The sequence below is a fragment of the Oncorhynchus gorbuscha genome, linkage group LG05, assembly GCF_021184085.1.
Source record: "Oncorhynchus gorbuscha isolate QuinsamMale2020 ecotype Even-year linkage group LG05, OgorEven_v1.0, whole genome shotgun sequence".
NCBI classification, from domain to species: domain Eukaryota; kingdom Metazoa; phylum Chordata; class Actinopteri; order Salmoniformes; family Salmonidae; genus Oncorhynchus; species Oncorhynchus gorbuscha.
The window spans coordinates 97,614,693-97,634,157 of record NC_060177.1 but is presented as its reverse complement, the minus strand read 5'-3'; the positions used below and the strand labels follow the sequence as shown (position 1 = coordinate 97,634,157).

Here is a 19,465-nt window from a genome sequence, read left to right as displayed (position 1 = left end):
ACACATTGAGGTATGTTACATGTTCCCACACATTGAGGCACGTTACATGTTCCCACACATTGAGGTATGGTACATGTTCCCACACATTGAGGTACGTTACGTTTCCTCACATTGAGGTATGTTAGTTCTAGAACCACCCCTACATGTTCCCACACATTGAGGTACGTTACATGTTCCCACACATTGAGGTATGTTACATGTTCCCACACATTGAGGTATGTTAGTTCTAGAACCACCCCTACATGTTCCCACACATTGAGGTATGTTAGTTCTAGAACCACCCCTACATGTTCCCACACATTGAGGTACGTTACATGTTCCCACACATTGAGGTACGTTACATGTTCCCACACATTGAGGTATGTTACGTTTCCTCACATTGAGGTACGTTACATGTTCCCACACATTGAGGTATGTTACATGTTCCCACACATTGAGGTACATTACATGTTCCCACACATTGAGGTCTGTTACATGTTCCCACACATTGAGGTATGTTACATGTTCCCACACATTGAGGTACATTACATGTTCCCACACATTGAGGTCTGTTACATGTTCCCACACATTGAGGTATGTTACATGTTCCCACACATTGAGGCACGTTACATGTTCCCACACATTGAGGTATGTTACGTTTCCTCACATTGAGGTATGTTAGTTCTAGAACCACCCCTGGCTAGCATTTATGAGGCCATCAAACATATTCCTCACACGCTAGGAATGTATTTCCTCTCAACGTTATTATGAAAAGGTGCCTCTCTGTCTCAAAGTTCAAGTTTTCTGAAGGCTGGTGGGCAGAGTGCTGATGACTTTGCCCACTGTATGCACTTTCCGTAGCCTGATTATGCTGAGGAGAAATCCACACACAGTGAGAAGTAGCAGAAGTTTCATGTAAGTGTCAAGCTTAGACACGGCCTTCAACACAGACATATAAGATGAATCAGCAGTGTTACTGCTTTTTCTGGAGCATAAACCTGAACCCACAGTCTGGCAGGGTAAGACTAGCCACCCCAGGCCTGTCTGAGATGTGACACTCAGCCACAGCCCACCATCATGCTCTTGTTTTATTGTCTCTGCAGTGAAACATTTAATGAGTTGTTTACTAGAAGAGTTCGGCAACATTTGAATTGGTCCCAGACTGCATGCAGATGTTTCACTTGTGTCTGTTTTAATTCACACAATTCAATCTACAATATTTACTTGGTGGAGTTAGGATTTGTTATCTGATAACTATGTAGATGTGCCAGCTAATCACAAATAAACTCTAAGAAAATAGATTTTTAATTAAATTCTGATTTTCCACTATCTGTCTTGTCTCACAGGAGTCCTTTGCTGAGCACTTAGGCTTCCCAAACGGTGTTATAAGCGGGTAAGATATTAAGATACTCAACATTGCCCATTCAGTTATTAAACAAAATATGAATTTCCTTCAAAAGCCGAACGCTAAACACCCCAGACAACACTTTTCCCTTCTGGGACCAGATGGTTATTTATTGTCCTTGCCCTCCACCCCAGACACGAGCTGTACCGTGCATCCGGGAAGTTTGAGCTGCTGGACCGGATCCTTCCCAAGCTGCATGTCACCAACCACAGAGTTCTGCTGTTCTGTCAGATGACATCACTCATGACCATCATGGAGGACTACTTTGCTTACCGCAATTTCCTGTACTTGCGCCTCGACGGTATGTATCTCTGACCCTCACCATACCTCAATTTCCCCGACTTCAAGTCAAATCAAAGGTTATTTGTCACGTGCGCTGAACCAATAGTGCAAAAAAGGTATTAGGTGAACAATAGGTAGGTAAAGAAATAAAATGACAGGCTATATAGGGTAGAGAGGCTATATAGGGTAGAGAGGCTCTATAGGGTAGAGAGGCTCTATAGGGTAGAGAGGCTCTATAGGGTAGAGGGGCTCTATAGGGTAGAGAGGCTCTATAGGGTAGAGAGGCTCTATAGGGTAGAGAGGCTCTATAGGGTAGAGAGGCTCTATAGGGTAGAGAGGCTCTATAGGGTAGAGAGGCTCTATAGGGTAGAGAGGCTCTATAGGGTAGAGAGGCTCTATAGGGTAGAGAGGCTCTATAGGGTAGAGAGGCTCTATAGGGTAGAGAGGCTCTATAGGATAGAGAGAGGCTCTATAGGGTAGAGGGTAGAGAGGCTCTATAGGGTAGAGAGGCTCTATAGGGTAGAGAGGCTCTATAGGGTAGAGAGGCTCTATAGGGTAGAGAGGCTCTATAGGGTAGAGGGGCTCTATAGGGTAGAGGGGCTCTATAGGGTAGAGGGGCTCTATAGGGTAGAGGGGCTCTATAGGGTAGAGGGGCTCTATAGGGTAGAGGGGCTCTATAGGGTAGAGGGGCTCTATAGGGTAGAGGGGCTCTATAGGGTAGAGGGGCTCTATAGGGTAGAGGGGCTCTATACGGTAGAGGATGGGAGGTAGGTGTTTAGTCCCAGGGTCCTTAACTTAGTGATGAGCTTTGAGGGCACTATGGTGTTGAACGCTGAGCTGTAGTCAATGAATAGTATTCTCACATAAGTGTTCCTTTTGTCCATCTGCGGATCTGTTGGGGTGGTATGCAAATTGAGTGGGTCTAGGGTTTCTAGGATAATGGTGTTGATGTGAGCCATTACCAACCTTTCAAAGCACTTCATGGCTACGGATGTGAGTGCTACGGGTCTGTAATCATTCACGCACACAAGCCTAGTTCGTACCAAAACATGTATCACACAAACAATCTTACATGAAGACATGATGGGGAACAGAGGAATAAATACATGTATATTGATTGGGGAATGAAAACCAGGTGTGCAGGGAACAAGACAAAACAAATGGATACATGAAAAATGGAGCGGCGATGGCTAGAAAGCCGGTGACGTCGACCGCCGAACGAACGAGGAGAGGAGCCGACTTCAGCGGAAGCCGTGACAATCCGGCTCTTTGTCCTCTACCTGCGGCGCTTCCTCTTGCAAATAACGGGTACAGAGTGATGGTACAGAGTGATGGTACAGAGTGATGGTACAGAGTGATGGTACAGAGTGATGGTACAGGGTGATGGTACAGGGTGATGGTACAGGGTGATGGTACAGAGCAGCATAGTCAAGATACAGTAGATGGTATTGAGTACAGTATATACATATGAGATGAGTATGTAAACAAAGTGGCATAGTTTAAAGTGGCTAGTGATACATGTATTACATAAGGATGCAGTCGATGATATAGAGTACAGTATATACGTATGCATATGAGATGAATAATGTAGGGTAAGTAACATTATATAAGGTAGCATTGCTTAAAGTGGCTAGTGATATATTTACATAATTTCCCATCAATTCCCATTATTAAACACAAAACGGGCTACCTAAATATGGTTCCCAATCAGAGACAATGACTAACACCTGCCTCTGATTGAGAACCATATCAGGCCAAACATAGAAATAGACAAACTAGACACACAACATAGAATGCCCACCCAGCTCACGTCCTGACGAACACTAAAACAAGGAAAACACACAAGAACTATGGTCAGAACGTGACAACTGCTGCCATTTCTTCCAGCGCCATTTTATATTGACTTGCGCTTAGACTGTATGCATTTCTGACCCTAAACTTTAACCTAATCCAAATGCAGCCTCCTTTACCTGCGCCTCAACAAAGTTTTCACCTGTTTTCATCAGTTTATGACAGGTGTATTGAAGTACGGTGCTTGTGGTATGTGTTGCTGTGTGTTGTAGGCACCACCAAGTCTGAGGACCGTGCGGCGCTGCTGAAGAAGTTCAATGAGAAAGGTTCCCAGTACTTTGTGTTCCTACTGAGCACCAGAGCCGGGGGACTGGGCCTCAACCTGCAGGCTGCGGACACTGTGGTCATCTTTGACTCTGACTGGAACCCTCACCAGGTACACACACACACACACACACACACACACACACACACACACACACACACACACACACACACACACACACACACACACACACACACACACACACAAACATTCTAGTTACCCCTGGCTAACCCTGTAGTTTCTCTGTTCTGATTGGCTCCAGGACCTCCAAGCCCAGGACAGGGCTCATCGTATTGGTCAGAAGAACGAGGTGCGTGTTTTGCGTCTGTGTACGGTCAACAGTGTGGAGGAGAAGATCCTAGCGGCTGCTAAGTACAAACTGAACGTGGACCAGAAGGTCATTCAAGCCGGGATGTTTGACCAGAAGTCCTCCAGCCACGAGAGGAGAGCCTTTTTACAGGCCATACTGGAAACAGAAGAGCAGAATGAGGTTGGTCACGGTGGCGTGGGAATAAAGATTAAATGCAGTGCCTTGCAGGTATGTTGGAGATGTTCACACATTCACCTAGATCCATGTAACACAACTGATCTAGAGGGTTGAGCCATGTAACACAACTGATCTAGAGGGTTGAGCCATGTAACACAACTGATCTAGAGGGTTGAGCCATGTAACACAACTGATCTAGAGGGTTGGGCCATGTAACACATCTGTTCTAGAGGGTTGAGCCATGTAACACAACTGATCTAGAGGGTTGGGCCATGTAACACAACTGATCTAGAGGGTTGAGCCATGTAACACAACTGATCTAGAGGGTTGGGCCATGTAACACAACTGATCTAGAGGGTTGAGCCATGTAACACAACTGATCTAGAGGGTTGGGCCATGTAACACAACTGATCTAGAGGGTTGGGCCATGTAACACAACTGATCTAGAGGGTTGGGCCATGTAACACAACTGATCTAGAGGGTTGAGCCATGTAACACAACTGATCTAGAGGGTTGAGCCATGTAACACAACTGATCTAGAGGGTTGGGCCATGTAACACAACTGATCTAGAGGGTTGGGCCATGTAACACAACTGTTCTAGAGGGTTGGGCCATGTAACACAACTGATCTAGAGGGTTGAGCCATGTAACACAACTGATCTAGAGGGTTGGGCCATGTAACACAACTGATCTAGAGGGTTGGGCCATGTAACACAACTGATCTAGAGGGTTGGGCCATGTAACACAACTGATCTAGAGGGTTGGGCCATGTAACACAACTGATCTAGAGGGTTGGGCCATGTAACACAACTGATCTAGAGGGTTGGGCCATGTAACACAACTGATCTAGAGGGTTGGGCCATGTAACACAACTGATAGTGAGGAACATAAAACCAAAGTGCCCAGATACAAAAACTATTCAACAATGTTAAAACTCACCTAGCCTCATTCAACCATGCTAAAACAACACTTAGCCTCGTTGAACCATGCTAAAACAACACTTAGCCTCGTTGAACCATGCTAAAACTCACTTAGCCTCGTTGAACCATGCTAAAACTCACTTAGCCTCGTTCAACCATGCTAAAACTCACTTAGCCTCGTTCAACCATGCTAAAACTCACTTAGCATCGTTCAACCATGCTAAAACTCACTTAGCCTCGTTCAACCATGCTGAAATGACTTATTCTCATTTAACCATGCTGAAATGACTTATTCTCATTTAACCATGTTAAAATGACTTATTCTCATTTAACCATGTTAAAACTCACATAGCCTCGTTCAACCATGCTAAAACTCACTGACAGTATATGGAAAACGTAGATGAATGAAACCAGTTAGTTTAGGTGAGATCAGTACTGAGGAAATTCCAAAGCACACAGAATGCAAACCATACCATATTATACTATTTGCATCTACAATGTGCAGCTTATGCTTGATCCATTATCCTCAACATGGTAGAAGCCTTATAACAAAGCCACCTTATAATGTGAATGTTTCCTGTGTTCTTGTGTTTTTCCTTCTAAATGAAGGAGGAAGAGAAAAGTCAGGTGGCTATGGTAATTAACAACTGTTATTTGCATCATATTGTGGCTATGGTAATTAACAACTGTTATCATATTGTGGCTATGGTAATTAACAACTGTTATTTTCATTATATTGTGGCTATAGTAATTAACAACTGTTATCATATTGTGGCTATAGTAATTAACATCTGTTATTATCATCATATTGTCATCTACGTTTTCCGGCGTAACATCAGCCTGTATGAGTGGCTGGCTGGCTGGCTGGCTGGCTGGCTGGCTGGCTGGCTGGCTGGCTGGCTGGCTGGCCGGCTGGCCGGCTGGCCGGCTGGCCGTCTGGCTGGACGGACAGGAATAGGAGTAGGTCGGCCCCAGAGGCTGATCTAGGATCAGTTTTATATATTTTATTAAGGTTCAGGTTAAAAAAGGTTTGGACTGGGGGAGAGTAAGCTGATCTTAGACCAGTGCCCACAGCCAATTTCTATCTCGAATGGCTGGCTGACTACTGCATGGCTTTGTGAAGGCCAGTAGCCAATGCATGGAGGACAGATCGGTGTTCAATACGATACACTACAGGTACACAATACAAGTACAGCATAGCATACAATACAGGTACAGCATACAATATACTACAGGTACAGCATACAATATACTACAGGTACACAATACAATACAAGTACAGCATATAATATACTACAGGTACACAATACAATACAGGTACAACATACCATACAGGTACAGCATACAATACATTACAGGTACAGCATACAATGCAGGTACAACATACAATACAATACAAGTACAGGTACAACATACAATACAAGTACAGCATACAATATACTACAGGTACACAATACAATACAAGTACAGCATACAATACAGGTACAGCATACAATATACTACAGATATACAATACAAGTACAGCATAGCATACAATACAGGTACAGCATACAATATACTACAGATACACAATACAATACAAGTACAGCATAGCATACAATACAGGTACAGCACATAATACAATACAGGTACAGCATACAATACAATACAGGTACAGCATAGCATACAATACAGGTACAGCATAGCATACAATACAGGTACAGCATACAATATACTACAGATATACAATACAAGTACAGCATAGCATACAATACAGGTACAGCATACAATATACTACAGATATACAATACAAGTACAGCATAGCATACAATACAGGTACAGCACATAATACAATACAGGTACAGCACATAATACAATACAGGTACAGCATACAATACAATACAGGTACAGCATAGCATACAATACAGGTACAGCATACAATATACTACAGATATACAATACAAGTACAGCATAGCATACAATACAGGTACAGCATACAATATACTACAGATACACAATACAATACAAGTACAGCATAGCATACAATACAGGTACAGCACATAATACAATACAGGTACAGCACATAATACAATACAGGTACAGCACATAATACAATACAGGTACATCATACAATACAGGTACATCATACAATACAATACAGGTACAGCATACAATACAATACAGGTACAGCACATAATACAATACAGGTACATCATACAATACAGGTACATCATACAATACAATACAGGTACAGCATACAATACAATACAGGTACAGCATATAATACAATACAGGTACAGTATACAATACAGGTACAGCACATAATACAATACAGGTACAGCATATAATACAATACAGGTACAGCATACAATACAATACAGGTACAGTATACAATACAGGTACAGCATACAATACAGGTACAGCATATAATACAGGTACAGCATATAATACAATACAGGTACAGTATACAATACAGGTACAGCACACAATACAATACAGGTACAGCACACAATACAATACAGGTACAGTATACAATACAGGTACAGTATACAATACAGGTACAGCATATAATACAATACAGGTACAGCATATAATACAATACAGGTACAGCAATTAATACAATACAGGTACAGTATACAATACAGGTACAGCATATAATACAATACAGGTACAGCATATAATACAATACAGGTACAGCACACAATACAATACAGGTACAGCAATTAATACAATACAGGTACAGCACACAATACAATACAGGTACAGCAATTAATACAATACAGGTACAGCATATAATACAATACAGGTACAGCATATAATACAATACAGGTACAGCATATAATACAATACAGGTACAGCACACAATGCAATACATCTTGGCCATGTTCTGTTATAATCTCCACCCGGCACAGCCAGAAGAGGACTGGCCACCCCACATAGCCTGGTTCCTCTCTAGTTTTCTTCCTAGGTTTTGGCCTTTCTAGGGAGTTTTTCCTAGCCACCGTTCTTCTACACCTGCATTGCTTGATGTTTGGGGTTTTAGGCTGGGTTTCTGTACAGCACTTTGAGATACCAGCTGATGTACGAAGGGCTATATAAATAAATACATTTGATATGATTTGCAATAGAATACCCTGGTACAGCATACTACAATGCAGTAGAATACCCTGGTACAGCATATAATGCAATAGAAATACCCTGGTACAGCATACTACAATGCAGTAGAATACCCTGGTACAGCATATAATGCAATAGAATACCCTGGTACAGCATATAATGCAATAGAATACCCTGGTACAGCATATAATGCAATAGAATACCCTGGTACAGCATACAATGCAGTAGAATACCCTGGTACAGCATATAATGCAATAGAATACCCTGGTACAGCATACAATGCAGTAGAATACCCAGGTACAGCACAAAACACAGGTACAGTATACGGTACAATACAGAAACAACATACATCTGTACTGTCTGATGTTCTGTACTGTCTGATGTCTGTCTTTTTGTACTGTGTGTCTGTAGGAGGAAGACGAGGTGCCTGATGATGAGACTCTGAACCAGATGATCGCCCGTAATGAGGATGAGTTTGAGCTGTTCATGGTGAAAAGCACATTACATTAACAGTAGCCTTTGGTATGGTGCTTTCGAGACATTGATATGAGTTTGAATACTGACACAATAAGATCACTATAGGGTAAAGGTTAGGATTAAGGTAAAGGTTGGGATAAAGATTAGGGAAAGGTAAAGGTTGGGATAAAGGTTAGGGGTCAAGGCTGGGATAAAGGTTAGGGAAAGGGTAAAGGTTAGGGAAAGGTAAAGGTTGGGATAAAGGTTAGGGAAAGGTAAAGGTTGGGATAAAGGTTAGGGAAAGCGTAAAGGTTAGGGTCGGGGTAAAGGTTAGGGAAAGCGTAAAGGTTAGGGTCAGGGTAAAGGTTAGGGTAAAGGTTAGGGTAAATTTTAGGATTAAGGTAAATGTTAGGATTAAGGTAAAGGTTAGGGGTCAAGGCTGGGATAAAGGTTAGGGGGTAAAGGTTAGGGAAAGGGTAGAGGTTAGGGGTAAGGTTAGGTAAAGGACAAAGGTTAGGGGTAAGGTTATGGGTAAGGTTAGGGTAAAGGTTATGGGTAAGGTTAGGGGTAAGGTTATGGGTAAGGTTACGGTAAAGGTTAGGGTAAAGGATAAAGGTTAGTGAAAGGGTAAAGGTTAGGGGTAAGGTTAGGGGTAAAGGTTAGGGTAAAGGCTGGGATAAAGGTTAGGGTAAAGGCTGGGATAAAGGTTAGGGAAAGGGTAGAGGTTAGGGAAAGGGTAGAGGTTAGGGAAAGGGTAGAGGTTAGGGAAAGGGTAGAGGTTAGGGAAAGGGTAGAGGTTAGGGAAAGGGTAGAGGTTAGGGAAAGGGTAGAGGTTAGGGAAAGGGTAGAGGTTAGGGTAAGGTTAGGGTTAAGTTAGGGTAAAGGTTAGGGGTAAGGGTAAAGGTTAGGGGTAAGGGTAAAGGTTAAGGTAGAGGTTAGGGAAAGGGTAAAGGTTAAGGTAGAGGTTAGGGATAAGGTAAAGGTTAAGGTAGAGGTTAGGGATAAGGTAAAGGTTAAGGTAGAGGTTAGGGATAAGGTAAAGGTTAAGGTAGAGGTTAGGGATAAGGTAAAGGTTTGGGATAGGGTAAAGGCTAAGGTTTGGAAAAGGGTAAAGGTTAGGGTAAAGATTAGGATTAAGGTAAAGGTTTGGGTTAAGGTAAAGGTTATGTTAAAAGTTAGGGTAAAGGTACATTTTTGGGTTAAGGTAAAGGTTAGGGTTAGTGTAAAGGTTAGGTTAACATGTTATTGTTACGGTAAAGGTTAGGGTAAGGTTATGGTAAAGGTTATGGTAAAATGTTAGGGTTAGGGTGAAGTTTAAGGGTTAGGCTAAAGGTTAGGGTTAGAAATCAATAAAGTGTTGTTTCCTCTTTAGAGTATGGACCTGGACCGGCGGCGGGAGGACGCCAGGAACCCTAAAAGGAAGCCACGTCTGATGGAGGAGGATGAGCTGCCATCTTGGATCGTCAAGGATGACGCAGAGGTGGAGCGGCTCACTTGCGCGGAAGAGGAGGAGAAGATCTTCGGCCGAGGATCACGCAGGAGAGGCGACGTTGACTACAGCGACGCCCTGACAGAGAAACAGTGGCTCAGGGTAGACTGGAACATATTATTTTATTCTCAATAATAACTTAATAATAATAACTTAACTTAATTACTTATTTATAAAGATTAAACAAAACATAGAAACAATGGCTCAGGGTTTGCCAGAATCTAATTCTTAATCCCATTAACCCCCTAATGGTAGGGAGAGCTAAATAACCCTAGGGAATGGGACAATATTACATCACTTGCAAACAGCAGAAGCTGTCAAAGGATAGCCTACCATGCAATTCAATAAAGTGCTGTTTACGGTCTTGTGTTTTTCACAATGTCTGTATTGGCGGCAGTACTAACTTTGCTTATATTTCTCATGCAACAAATACGAATGAAGAATGGAGAAAGACCCACTTAGAAATTGTGGCATGCACTACTCATGTAAAAAAGCAATATGGCGCTGATAGTTAGGGCAGCTCTGCTTCTAGTTCCTAAGCAACTTTGCAGTATTTTTTTTTGTGTGTGTGTTATTTCTTCATTATTAGCCCAGGAATTGTTTTGTGATATTACATTCATCCAGAAATAACTTTTGGATATCAGAGCGGCGGTAACTAACTAATAAGACTTTCCTGTATTGGATCCTTTGTTCGTACCCCCCAGGGGCAATAGAACTGATTCCAGAGGCTGATCCAAAACACAGCTTTTGGAGAAGAAGTATTCAGAGTGGACTTCTAGTCCGACTCAGGAGGCGTGCACACCATCCACCGCTTCCGAGTATATTACTCGCTAATGTTCAGTTTCTGGTGGTCCTGTGTGTTCATGTTTCTGGACCACCCATATGTAATGACTGTAAGTCGCTTTGGATAAAAGCGTCTGCTAAAATGGCATATATTATTATTATTATATTATAATAAAGTAGACGAGCTCAGGGCGAGGATCTCCTTCCAGAGAGACACCAGGGATTATAACATACTCTGTTTAACAGAAACATGGCTCTCTCGGGATATACTGTCTTTGTCCATACAGCCAGCTCGGTTCTCAGTATATCGCGCAGACTGGAATAAAAAACTCTCCAGGAAGAAGAAAGGCGGGGGTGTATGTTTCATGATTAACTACTCGTGGTGTGATTGTGATAACATACATAAACACAAGTCCTTTTTTTCACCCGGCCGAGAAAACCTCACAATCAAATGTTGACCTTACTACCTACCAAGAGAATTCTCTTTGGTTATAGTCATAGCCGTGTATATTTCCCCTCAAACTGATACCACAACAGCCCACAAAGTCCTACACTGGACTTTATGCAAACTGGATTACACATATCCTGAGGCCACATTTGTTGTAACTGGGGATTTTAACAAAGCAAATTTAAGAAAAAACACTATCAAAGTTCTATCAACTTATTGACTGTAGTACTCGCGCTGCTAAAACACTCGACCACTGCTACTGGTCCTCCCCCGCCCTCCGCAGTCACTTCTCCATTTTGCTCCGTGCTAAATCTCGTCTGAATCCACGCTGCAAGATTGTTTTGATCACGCAGACTGGGATATGTTCCGGGTAGCCTCTGAGAATAACATTGACGAATGCACTGATTTGGTGACTGAGTTTATCAGGAAGTGTATAGGGGATGTTGTACCCACTGTGATTGTTAAAATCTACCCTAACCAGAAACTGTGGAAATCGCATTTCACCATGGCAAGGTGACTGGGAATATGGGCGAATACAAACAGTGTAGTTTTTCACTCTGTAGGCAATCAAACAGGAAAAACGTCATTCTAGAGACAAAGTGGAGTCACAATTCAACGGATCAGACACGAGATGTATGTGGCAGGGTCTACAGACAATCACAGACTACAAAAGGAAAACCAGCCACTTCGCGGAAACCAACATCTTCCTTCCAGGCAAGCTAAAAACCTTTGCCCGCTTTGAGGATAACACACTGCCACTGACGTGGCCTGCTACCAAGGATTGTGGGCTCTCCTTCTCCGTGGCCGACGTGAGTAAGACATTTAAATGTGTTAACCCTCGCAAGGCTGCCGGCCCAGACGGCATCCTTAGCCACGTCCTCAGAGCATGCACAGACCAGCTGGCTAGAGTGTTTACGGACATATTCAATCTCTCCCTATCCTAGTCTGCTGTCCCCACAATCCGTATCACTCACTTCTGTCATCATGAAGAGCTTTGAGAGCCTAGTTAATGATCATATCTATCACCCTGCCTGACATCCTAGACCCACTTCAATTTGCTTACCACCCCAATAGATCCACAGACGATGCAATCACACTGCACACTAGCCCTATCCCATCTGGACAAGAGGAATACCTATTCATTGACTACAGCTCAGCATTCAACACCATAGTACCCTCCAAGCTCATAATTTAGCTTGTGGCCCTGGGTCTGAACCCCGCCCTGTGCAACTGGGTCCTGGACTTCCTGATGGGCCGCCCCCAGGTGGTGAAGGTTGGAAACAACACCTCCACTTCGCTAATCCTCAACACTGGGGACCCCAAGGGTGCGTTCTGAGCCCTCTCCTGTACTCCATGTTCACCTGCATAGCTGTACGTTCTATAGCGTTCAGGTCTTTAATCAAATGTGTTAGGGTCTGTACTAGAGGCAGATTATGAATTTTCAATGGCGATACCGATTATTGGAGGACCAAAAAAAGACGATACCGAATAATCGGACAATTTATTTAAAATAAAAAAATATATATATATTTTTTTGTAATAAATACAATTTCAACAATACTGAATTAACACTTATTTTAACTTTATATAATTCATCAATAAAATCAATTGAGCCTCAAATAAATAATGAAACATGTTCAATTTGGTTTAAATAATGCAAAAACAAAGTGTTGGAGAAGAAAGTAAAAGTGCAATATGTGCCATGTAAGAAAGCTAACGTTTCAGTTCCTTGCTCAGAACATGAGACCATATGAAAGCTGGTGGTTCCTTTTAACATGAGTCTTCAATATTCCCAGGTAAGAAGTTTTAGGTTGTAGTTATTATAGGAATTACAGGACTATTTCTTTCTACCATTTGTATTTCATTAACCTTTGACTATTGGATGTTCTTATAGGCACTTTAGTATTACCAGTGTAACAGTATAGCTTCCATCCCTCTCCTCGCTCCTATCTGGGCTCGAACCAGGAACACAACGACAACAGCCACCCTCGAAGCTGCGTTACCCGTCGTTCCATAAAAGCCGAAACAACCACTCCAAGTCTCAGAGCGAGTGAGGTTTCAAACGCTATTGGACGACCCTGCCTCACACAGGAAGTGGCGCAGGTCCTAATCCAGGAACTTGTCATCTCCCGTCTGGATTACTGCAACTCGCTGTTGGCTGGGCTCCCTGCCTGTGCCATTAAACCCCTACAACTCATCCAGAATGCCGCAGCCCGTCTGGTGTTCAACCTTCCCAAGTTCTCTCACGTCACCCTGCTCCTCCGCTCTCTCCACTGGCTTCCAGTTGAAGCTCGCATCCGCTACAAGACCATGGTGCTTGCCTACGGAGCTGTGAGGGGAACGGCACCTCAGTACCTCCAGGCTCTGATCAGGCCCTACACCCAAACAAGGGCACTGCGTTCATCCACCTCTGGCCTGCTCGCCTCCCTACCACTGAGGAAGTACAGTTCCCGCTCAGCCCAGTCAAAACTGTTCGCTGCTCTGGCCCCCCAATGGTGGAACAAACTCCCTCACGACGCCAGGACAGCGGAGTCAATCACCACCTTCCGGAGACACCTGAAACCCCACCTCTTTAAGGAATACCTAGGATAGGATAAGTATTCCCCCCCCCCCCCTTTAAGATTTAGATGCACTATTGTAAAGTGACTGTTCCACTGGATGCCATAAGGTGAATGCACCAATTTGTAAGTCGCTCTGGATAAGAGCGTCTGCTAAATGACTTAAATGTAAATGTTAAATGTAACTCTGCCTTGTTGGCGGGCAGATCGGCAGTTCCAGAGGCTACCGGAGACCTGGAACTCCACGTGGGTCGTGCGCGCTGGGACCACCAGATTACATTTACATTTAAGTCATTTAGCAGACGCTCTTATCCAGAGCGACTTACAAATTGGTGCATTCACCTTATGACATCCAGTGGGACAGTCACTTAACAATAGTGCATCTAAAACTTAGGGGGGTGAGAGGGATTACTTATCCTATCCTAGGTATTCCTTAAAGATTAGGGTGGCCGCGGCCACGCGGTGTGGAGCGTTTGTATGGTCTGTGCAGAGAGGAGAGAACAGGGATAGACAGACACATAATTGACAGGCTACAGAAGAGGCTACGCTAATGCAAAGGGGATTGGAGTGACAAGTGGACTACACGTCTCGAATGTTCAGAAAGTTAAGCTTACATAGCAAGAATCTTATTGACTAAAATGATTAAAATGATACAGTACTGCTGAAGTAGGCTAGCTGGCAGTGGCTGCCAGCTAGCCTACTTCAGGGAGCCTGCTGCTGCCTCCCATCGCTCAGTCAGACTGCTCTATCAAATCATAGACTTAGTTATAACATGATAACACACAGAAATACGAGCCTTTGGTCATTAATATGGTCGAATCCGGAAACTATCATCTCAAAAACAAGACGTTTATTCTTTCAGTGAAATACGGAACCGTTCCGTATTTTATCTAACGGGTGGCATCCATCAGTCTAAATATTCGAGTTACATTGCACAACCTTCAATGTTATGTCTTAATTATGTGAAATTCTGGCAAATTAGGCGGCCCAAACTGTTGCATATCCACTGACTCTGCGTGCAATGAACGCAAGAGAAGTGACACAATTTCACCTGGTTAATATTGCCTGCTAACCTGGATATCTTTTAAATATGCAGGTTTAAAATATATATTTCTGTGTATTGATTTTAAGAAAGGCATTGATGTTTATGTTTAGGTACACATTGGAGCAACAATACACACAGCATCGATTATATGCAATGCAGGACATGCTAGATCTACTAGTAATAGCATCAACCATGTGTAGTTAACTGGTGATTATGATTGATTGATTGTTTTTTATTAGATAAGTTTAGTGCTAGCTAGCAACTTACCTTGGCTTACTGCATTCGCGTAACAGGCAGGCTCCTCGTGGATTGCAATGTAATCAGGTGGTTAGAGCGTTGGACTAGTTAACTAGTCCCCCGAGCTGACAAGATAAAAATCTGTCGTTCTGCCCCTGAACGAGGCAGTTAACCCACCGTTCCTTTTACCAAATGTTTTAGGGTCTGTACACAGATCAGCTACATAGCTGTACAACTCTTGCATTGTATTGGCTGTGTACTTAGGGTCGTTGTCCTGTTGGAAGGTGAACCTTCACCCCAGTCTGAGGTCCTGAGCGCTCTGGAGCAGGTTTTCAACAACGATCTGACTAGTTTCCCAGTCCCTGCCGCTGAAAAACATCCCCACAGCATGATGCTGCCACTTCCATGCTTCAACGTAGGGATGGTGACAGGTTTCCTCCAGACGTGACGCTTAGTATTCAGGTCAAAGAGAGCAATCTTGGTTTCATCAGACCAGAGAATATTGTTTCTCATGGTCTGAGAGTTGCCTTAGATGCCTTTTGGCAAACTCCAAGCGGGCTGTCATGTTCCTTTTACTGAGGAGTGGCTTCCGGTTGTCCTTCTGGAAGGTTCTACCATCTCCACAGAGGAACTCTGGAGCTATGTCAGAGTGACCATCAGGTTCTTGGTCACCTCCCTGACCAATGCCCTTTGCCCCCGATTACTCAGTTTGTCTGGGCGGCCAGCTCTAGGAAGAGTCTTGGTGGTTCCAAACTTCTTCCATTTAATAATGATGGAGGCCACTGTGTTTTTGGGGACCTTAAATGCCGCAGAATTGTTTTGGTACCCTTCCCCAGACCTGTGCCCTGACACAATCCTGTCTCGGAGCTCTACGGACAATTAATTCGACCTCATGGACTGGTTTTTGCTCTGACTTGCCCTGTCAACTGTGGGACCTTATATAGACAGGCGTGTGCCTTTCCAAATCATGTCAAATCAATTGAATTTACCACAGGTTGACTCCAATCAAGTGGTAGACACATTTCAAGTTTGATCATTGGAAACTCAATACCAAAGATGCCCCCATTAACATCGACAGGGCTGAAGTGGAGTTTCTTGGTTTCCAAATCACCATAGTCCAAACACACCAAGACAGTTGTGAAGAGGGCACGACAACACCTTTTTCCCCTCAGGAGACTTAAAGGATTTGGCATGGGTCCCCAGATCCTCAAACAATTCTACAGCTGCACCATCGAGAGCATCCTGACCGGTTGATTCACCGCCTGGTATGGCAACTGCAGAGGGTAGTGCATAAAGCCCAATACATCACTGGGGCCAAGTTTCCTAACATCCAGGACCTATATTCTAGGCAGTGTCAAAGGAAGGCCCAAACAATTGTCAGACACCAGTCACCCAAGTCACAGACTGGCCTCTCTGCTACCGCACGGCAAGTGGTACTGAAACGCCAAGTCTTGGACCAAAAAGCTCCTTAACAGCTTTTACCCCCAAGCCATAAGACTGCAGAACAATTGATCAAATGGCCACCCGGACTATTTATATTGACCCCCCGCCCCTCCTTTGTTTTTACACTGCTGCTATTCGCTGTTTATTATCTATGTATAGTCACTTGACAAATTACCTCAACTAACTGGTGCTCCCTTCACATTGAATCGGTACCGGTACCCCCTGTCTATAACCTCGTTATTGTTATGTCATTTTATTGTGTTACTTTATGATTTTATAAAATAAAAAAAAGTTTGTTTATTTAGTAAATATTTTCTTAACTCTATTTCTTGAACTACATTGTTGGTTAAGTGCTTGTAAGTAACTATTTCACGGTAAGGTCTACACTTGTTGTATTCGGCGCATGTGACAAATAACATTTGATTTGATTTGAGTCTCATAGCAAAGGTTCTGAATAATTATGTAAATAAGTTATTTGTTTCTTATTTAAAATACATTTACAAAAAGGTCTAACCTGTTTTTGCTTTGTCATTATGGGGTATTGTGTGTAGATTGATGAGGAAAACATTTAATTTAATACATTTTAGAATAAGTCTGTACCGTAACAAAATGTGGAAAAAGGGGGTCTGAATAGTTTCAGTTTCATAACTAGAAGTCCTACGAACACATGCTTGATACTGTTAGACAGGTAAGAATACTACAGCTGCACATTTGTTCTTAGCTCATTAGTTCAGTCTGTAACCAGAACAATGGGAAGGACATTATATTACAGCTACAGTATGTGAGTGCATTTTTATCTGTGTGTCGCCCTCTACAGGCAGTAGAGGATGGTAACCTGGAGGAAATGGAGGAAGAGATCCGTCTGAAGAAGTCGAGGAAGAGGAGGAGACGAGGGGAGAAGGACGGAGGGAGGGAAGAGGGAGGAGAGAAGGCAAAGAAGAGGCGTGGACGTCCCCCTGCCGAGAAGCTGTCCCCCAACCCCCCAAAACTCACCAAACAGATGAACGCCATCATCGACACCGTCATCAACTACAGAGACAGGTAAGAGAACCATAGCAGGAGAGAGTGGTGATACCCCCAACCAGTCCTCTAGCACCTGGGTTGCACATGTTTTCTATAGTCCAGCAATAGTATCCCTGATTCAATTATTGAGAGTTGTGATAGTGTTTAGCCAGAATTCCTCTGGGGTTCCTATATCAGTATCGTCCTCTGGGGTTCCTATATCAGTATCGTCCTCTGGGGTTCCTATATCAGTATCGTCCTCTGGGGTTCCTACATCAGTATCGTCCTCTGGGGTTCCTACATCAGTATCGTCCTCTGGGGTTCCTACATCAGTATCGTCCTCTGGGGTTCCTACATCAGTATCGTCCTCTGGGGTTCCTACATCAGTATCGTCCTCTGGGGTTCCTACATCAGTATCGTCCTCTGGGGTTCCTATATCAATATCGTCCTCTGTCCTCTGGGGCTCCTATATCAGTATTGTCCTCTTGGGTTCCTGTATCAGTATCGTCCTCTGGGGTTCCTATATCAGTATCATGCTCTGGGGTTCCTATATCAGTATTGTCCTCTGTCCTCTGGGGCTCCTATATCAGTAGTGTCCTCTGTCCTCTGGGGTTCCTATATCAGTATTGTCCTCTGTCCTCTGGGGCTCCTATATCAGTAGTGTCCTCTGTCCTCTGGGGCTTCTATATCAGTATTGTCCTCTGGCTTCTATATCAGTATTGTCCTCTGTCCTCTGGGGCTCCTATATCAGTATTGTCCTCTGTCCTCTGGGGCTCCTATATCAGTAGTGTCCTCTGGGGTTCCTATGTCAGTATTGTCCTCTGTCCTCTGGGGCTCCTATATCAATATTGTCCTCTGGGGCTTCTATATCAGTATGGTCCTCTGTCCTCTGGGGCTCCTATATCAGTATTGTCCTCTGTCCTCTGGGGCTCCTATATCAGTAGTGTTCTCTGTCCTCTGGGACTCCTATATCAGTATTGTCCTCTGGGACTCCTATATCAGTATTGTCCTCTGGGACTCCTATATCAGTATTGTCCTCTGGGGTTCCTATATCAGTAGTGTCCTCTGGGGTTCCTATATCAGTAGTGTTCTCTGTCCTCTGGGACTCCTATATCAGTATTGTCCTCTGGGGTTCCTATATCAGTATTGTCCTCTGGGGTTCCTATATCAGTAGTGTCCTCTGGGGTTCCTATATCAGTATTGTCCTCTGGGGTTCCTATATCAGTATTGTCCTCTGGGGTTCCTATATCAGTATTGTCCTCTGGGGTTCCTATATCAGTATTGTCCTCTGTCCTCTGGGGTTCCTATATCAGTATTGTCCTCTGGCTTCTATATCAGTATTGTCCTCTGTCCTCTGGGGCTTCTATATCAGTATTGTCCTCTGTCCTCTGGGGCTTCTATATCAGTATTGTCCTCTGGGGTTCCTATATCAGTATTGTCCTCTGGGGTTCCTATATCAGTATTGTCCTCGGGTTCCTATATCAGTATTGTCCTCTGGGGTTCCTATATCAGTATTGTTCTCTTGGGTTCCTATATCAGTAGTGTCCTCTGGGGTTCCTATATCAGTATTGTCCTCTGGGGTTCCTATATCAGTATTGTCCTCTGGGGTTCCTATATCAGTATTGTCCTCTGGGGTTCCTATATCAGTATTGTTCTCTTGGGTTCCTATATCAGTATTGTCCTCTGGGGTTCCTATATCAGTATTGTCCTCTTGGGTTC

General features: G+C 43.5%; 1 protein-coding gene across 12 annotated transcripts in view; it reads left to right on the top strand.

The window, feature by feature from the left end:
* Nucleotides 1–19,465, top strand: part of smarca2 (SWI/SNF related, matrix associated, actin dependent regulator of chromatin, subfamily a, member 2) — a 123,339-nt gene that overhangs the window by 65,009 nt on the left and 38,865 nt on the right. For 9 of the 12 annotated variants that reach the window (XM_046351546.1, XM_046351538.1, XM_046351543.1 and 6 more), the window contains 8 exons: nt 1,326–1,372; nt 1,519–1,685; nt 3,730–3,893; nt 4,045–4,320; nt 5,799–5,825; nt 8,697–8,774; nt 10,114–10,332; nt 17,562–17,785. In XM_046351546.1, coding sequence (XP_046207502.1) covers nt 1,326–1,372; nt 1,519–1,685; nt 3,730–3,893; nt 4,045–4,320; nt 5,799–5,825; nt 8,697–8,774; nt 10,114–10,332; nt 17,562–17,785 — 1,202 coding nt within the window. The remainder of the gene's footprint in view (nt 1–1,325; nt 1,373–1,518; nt 1,686–3,729; nt 3,894–4,044; nt 4,321–5,798; nt 5,826–8,696; nt 8,775–10,113; nt 10,333–17,561; nt 17,786–19,465) is intronic. The other 3 variants (XM_046351547.1, XM_046351545.1, XM_046351544.1) reach the window with 2 other exon arrangements.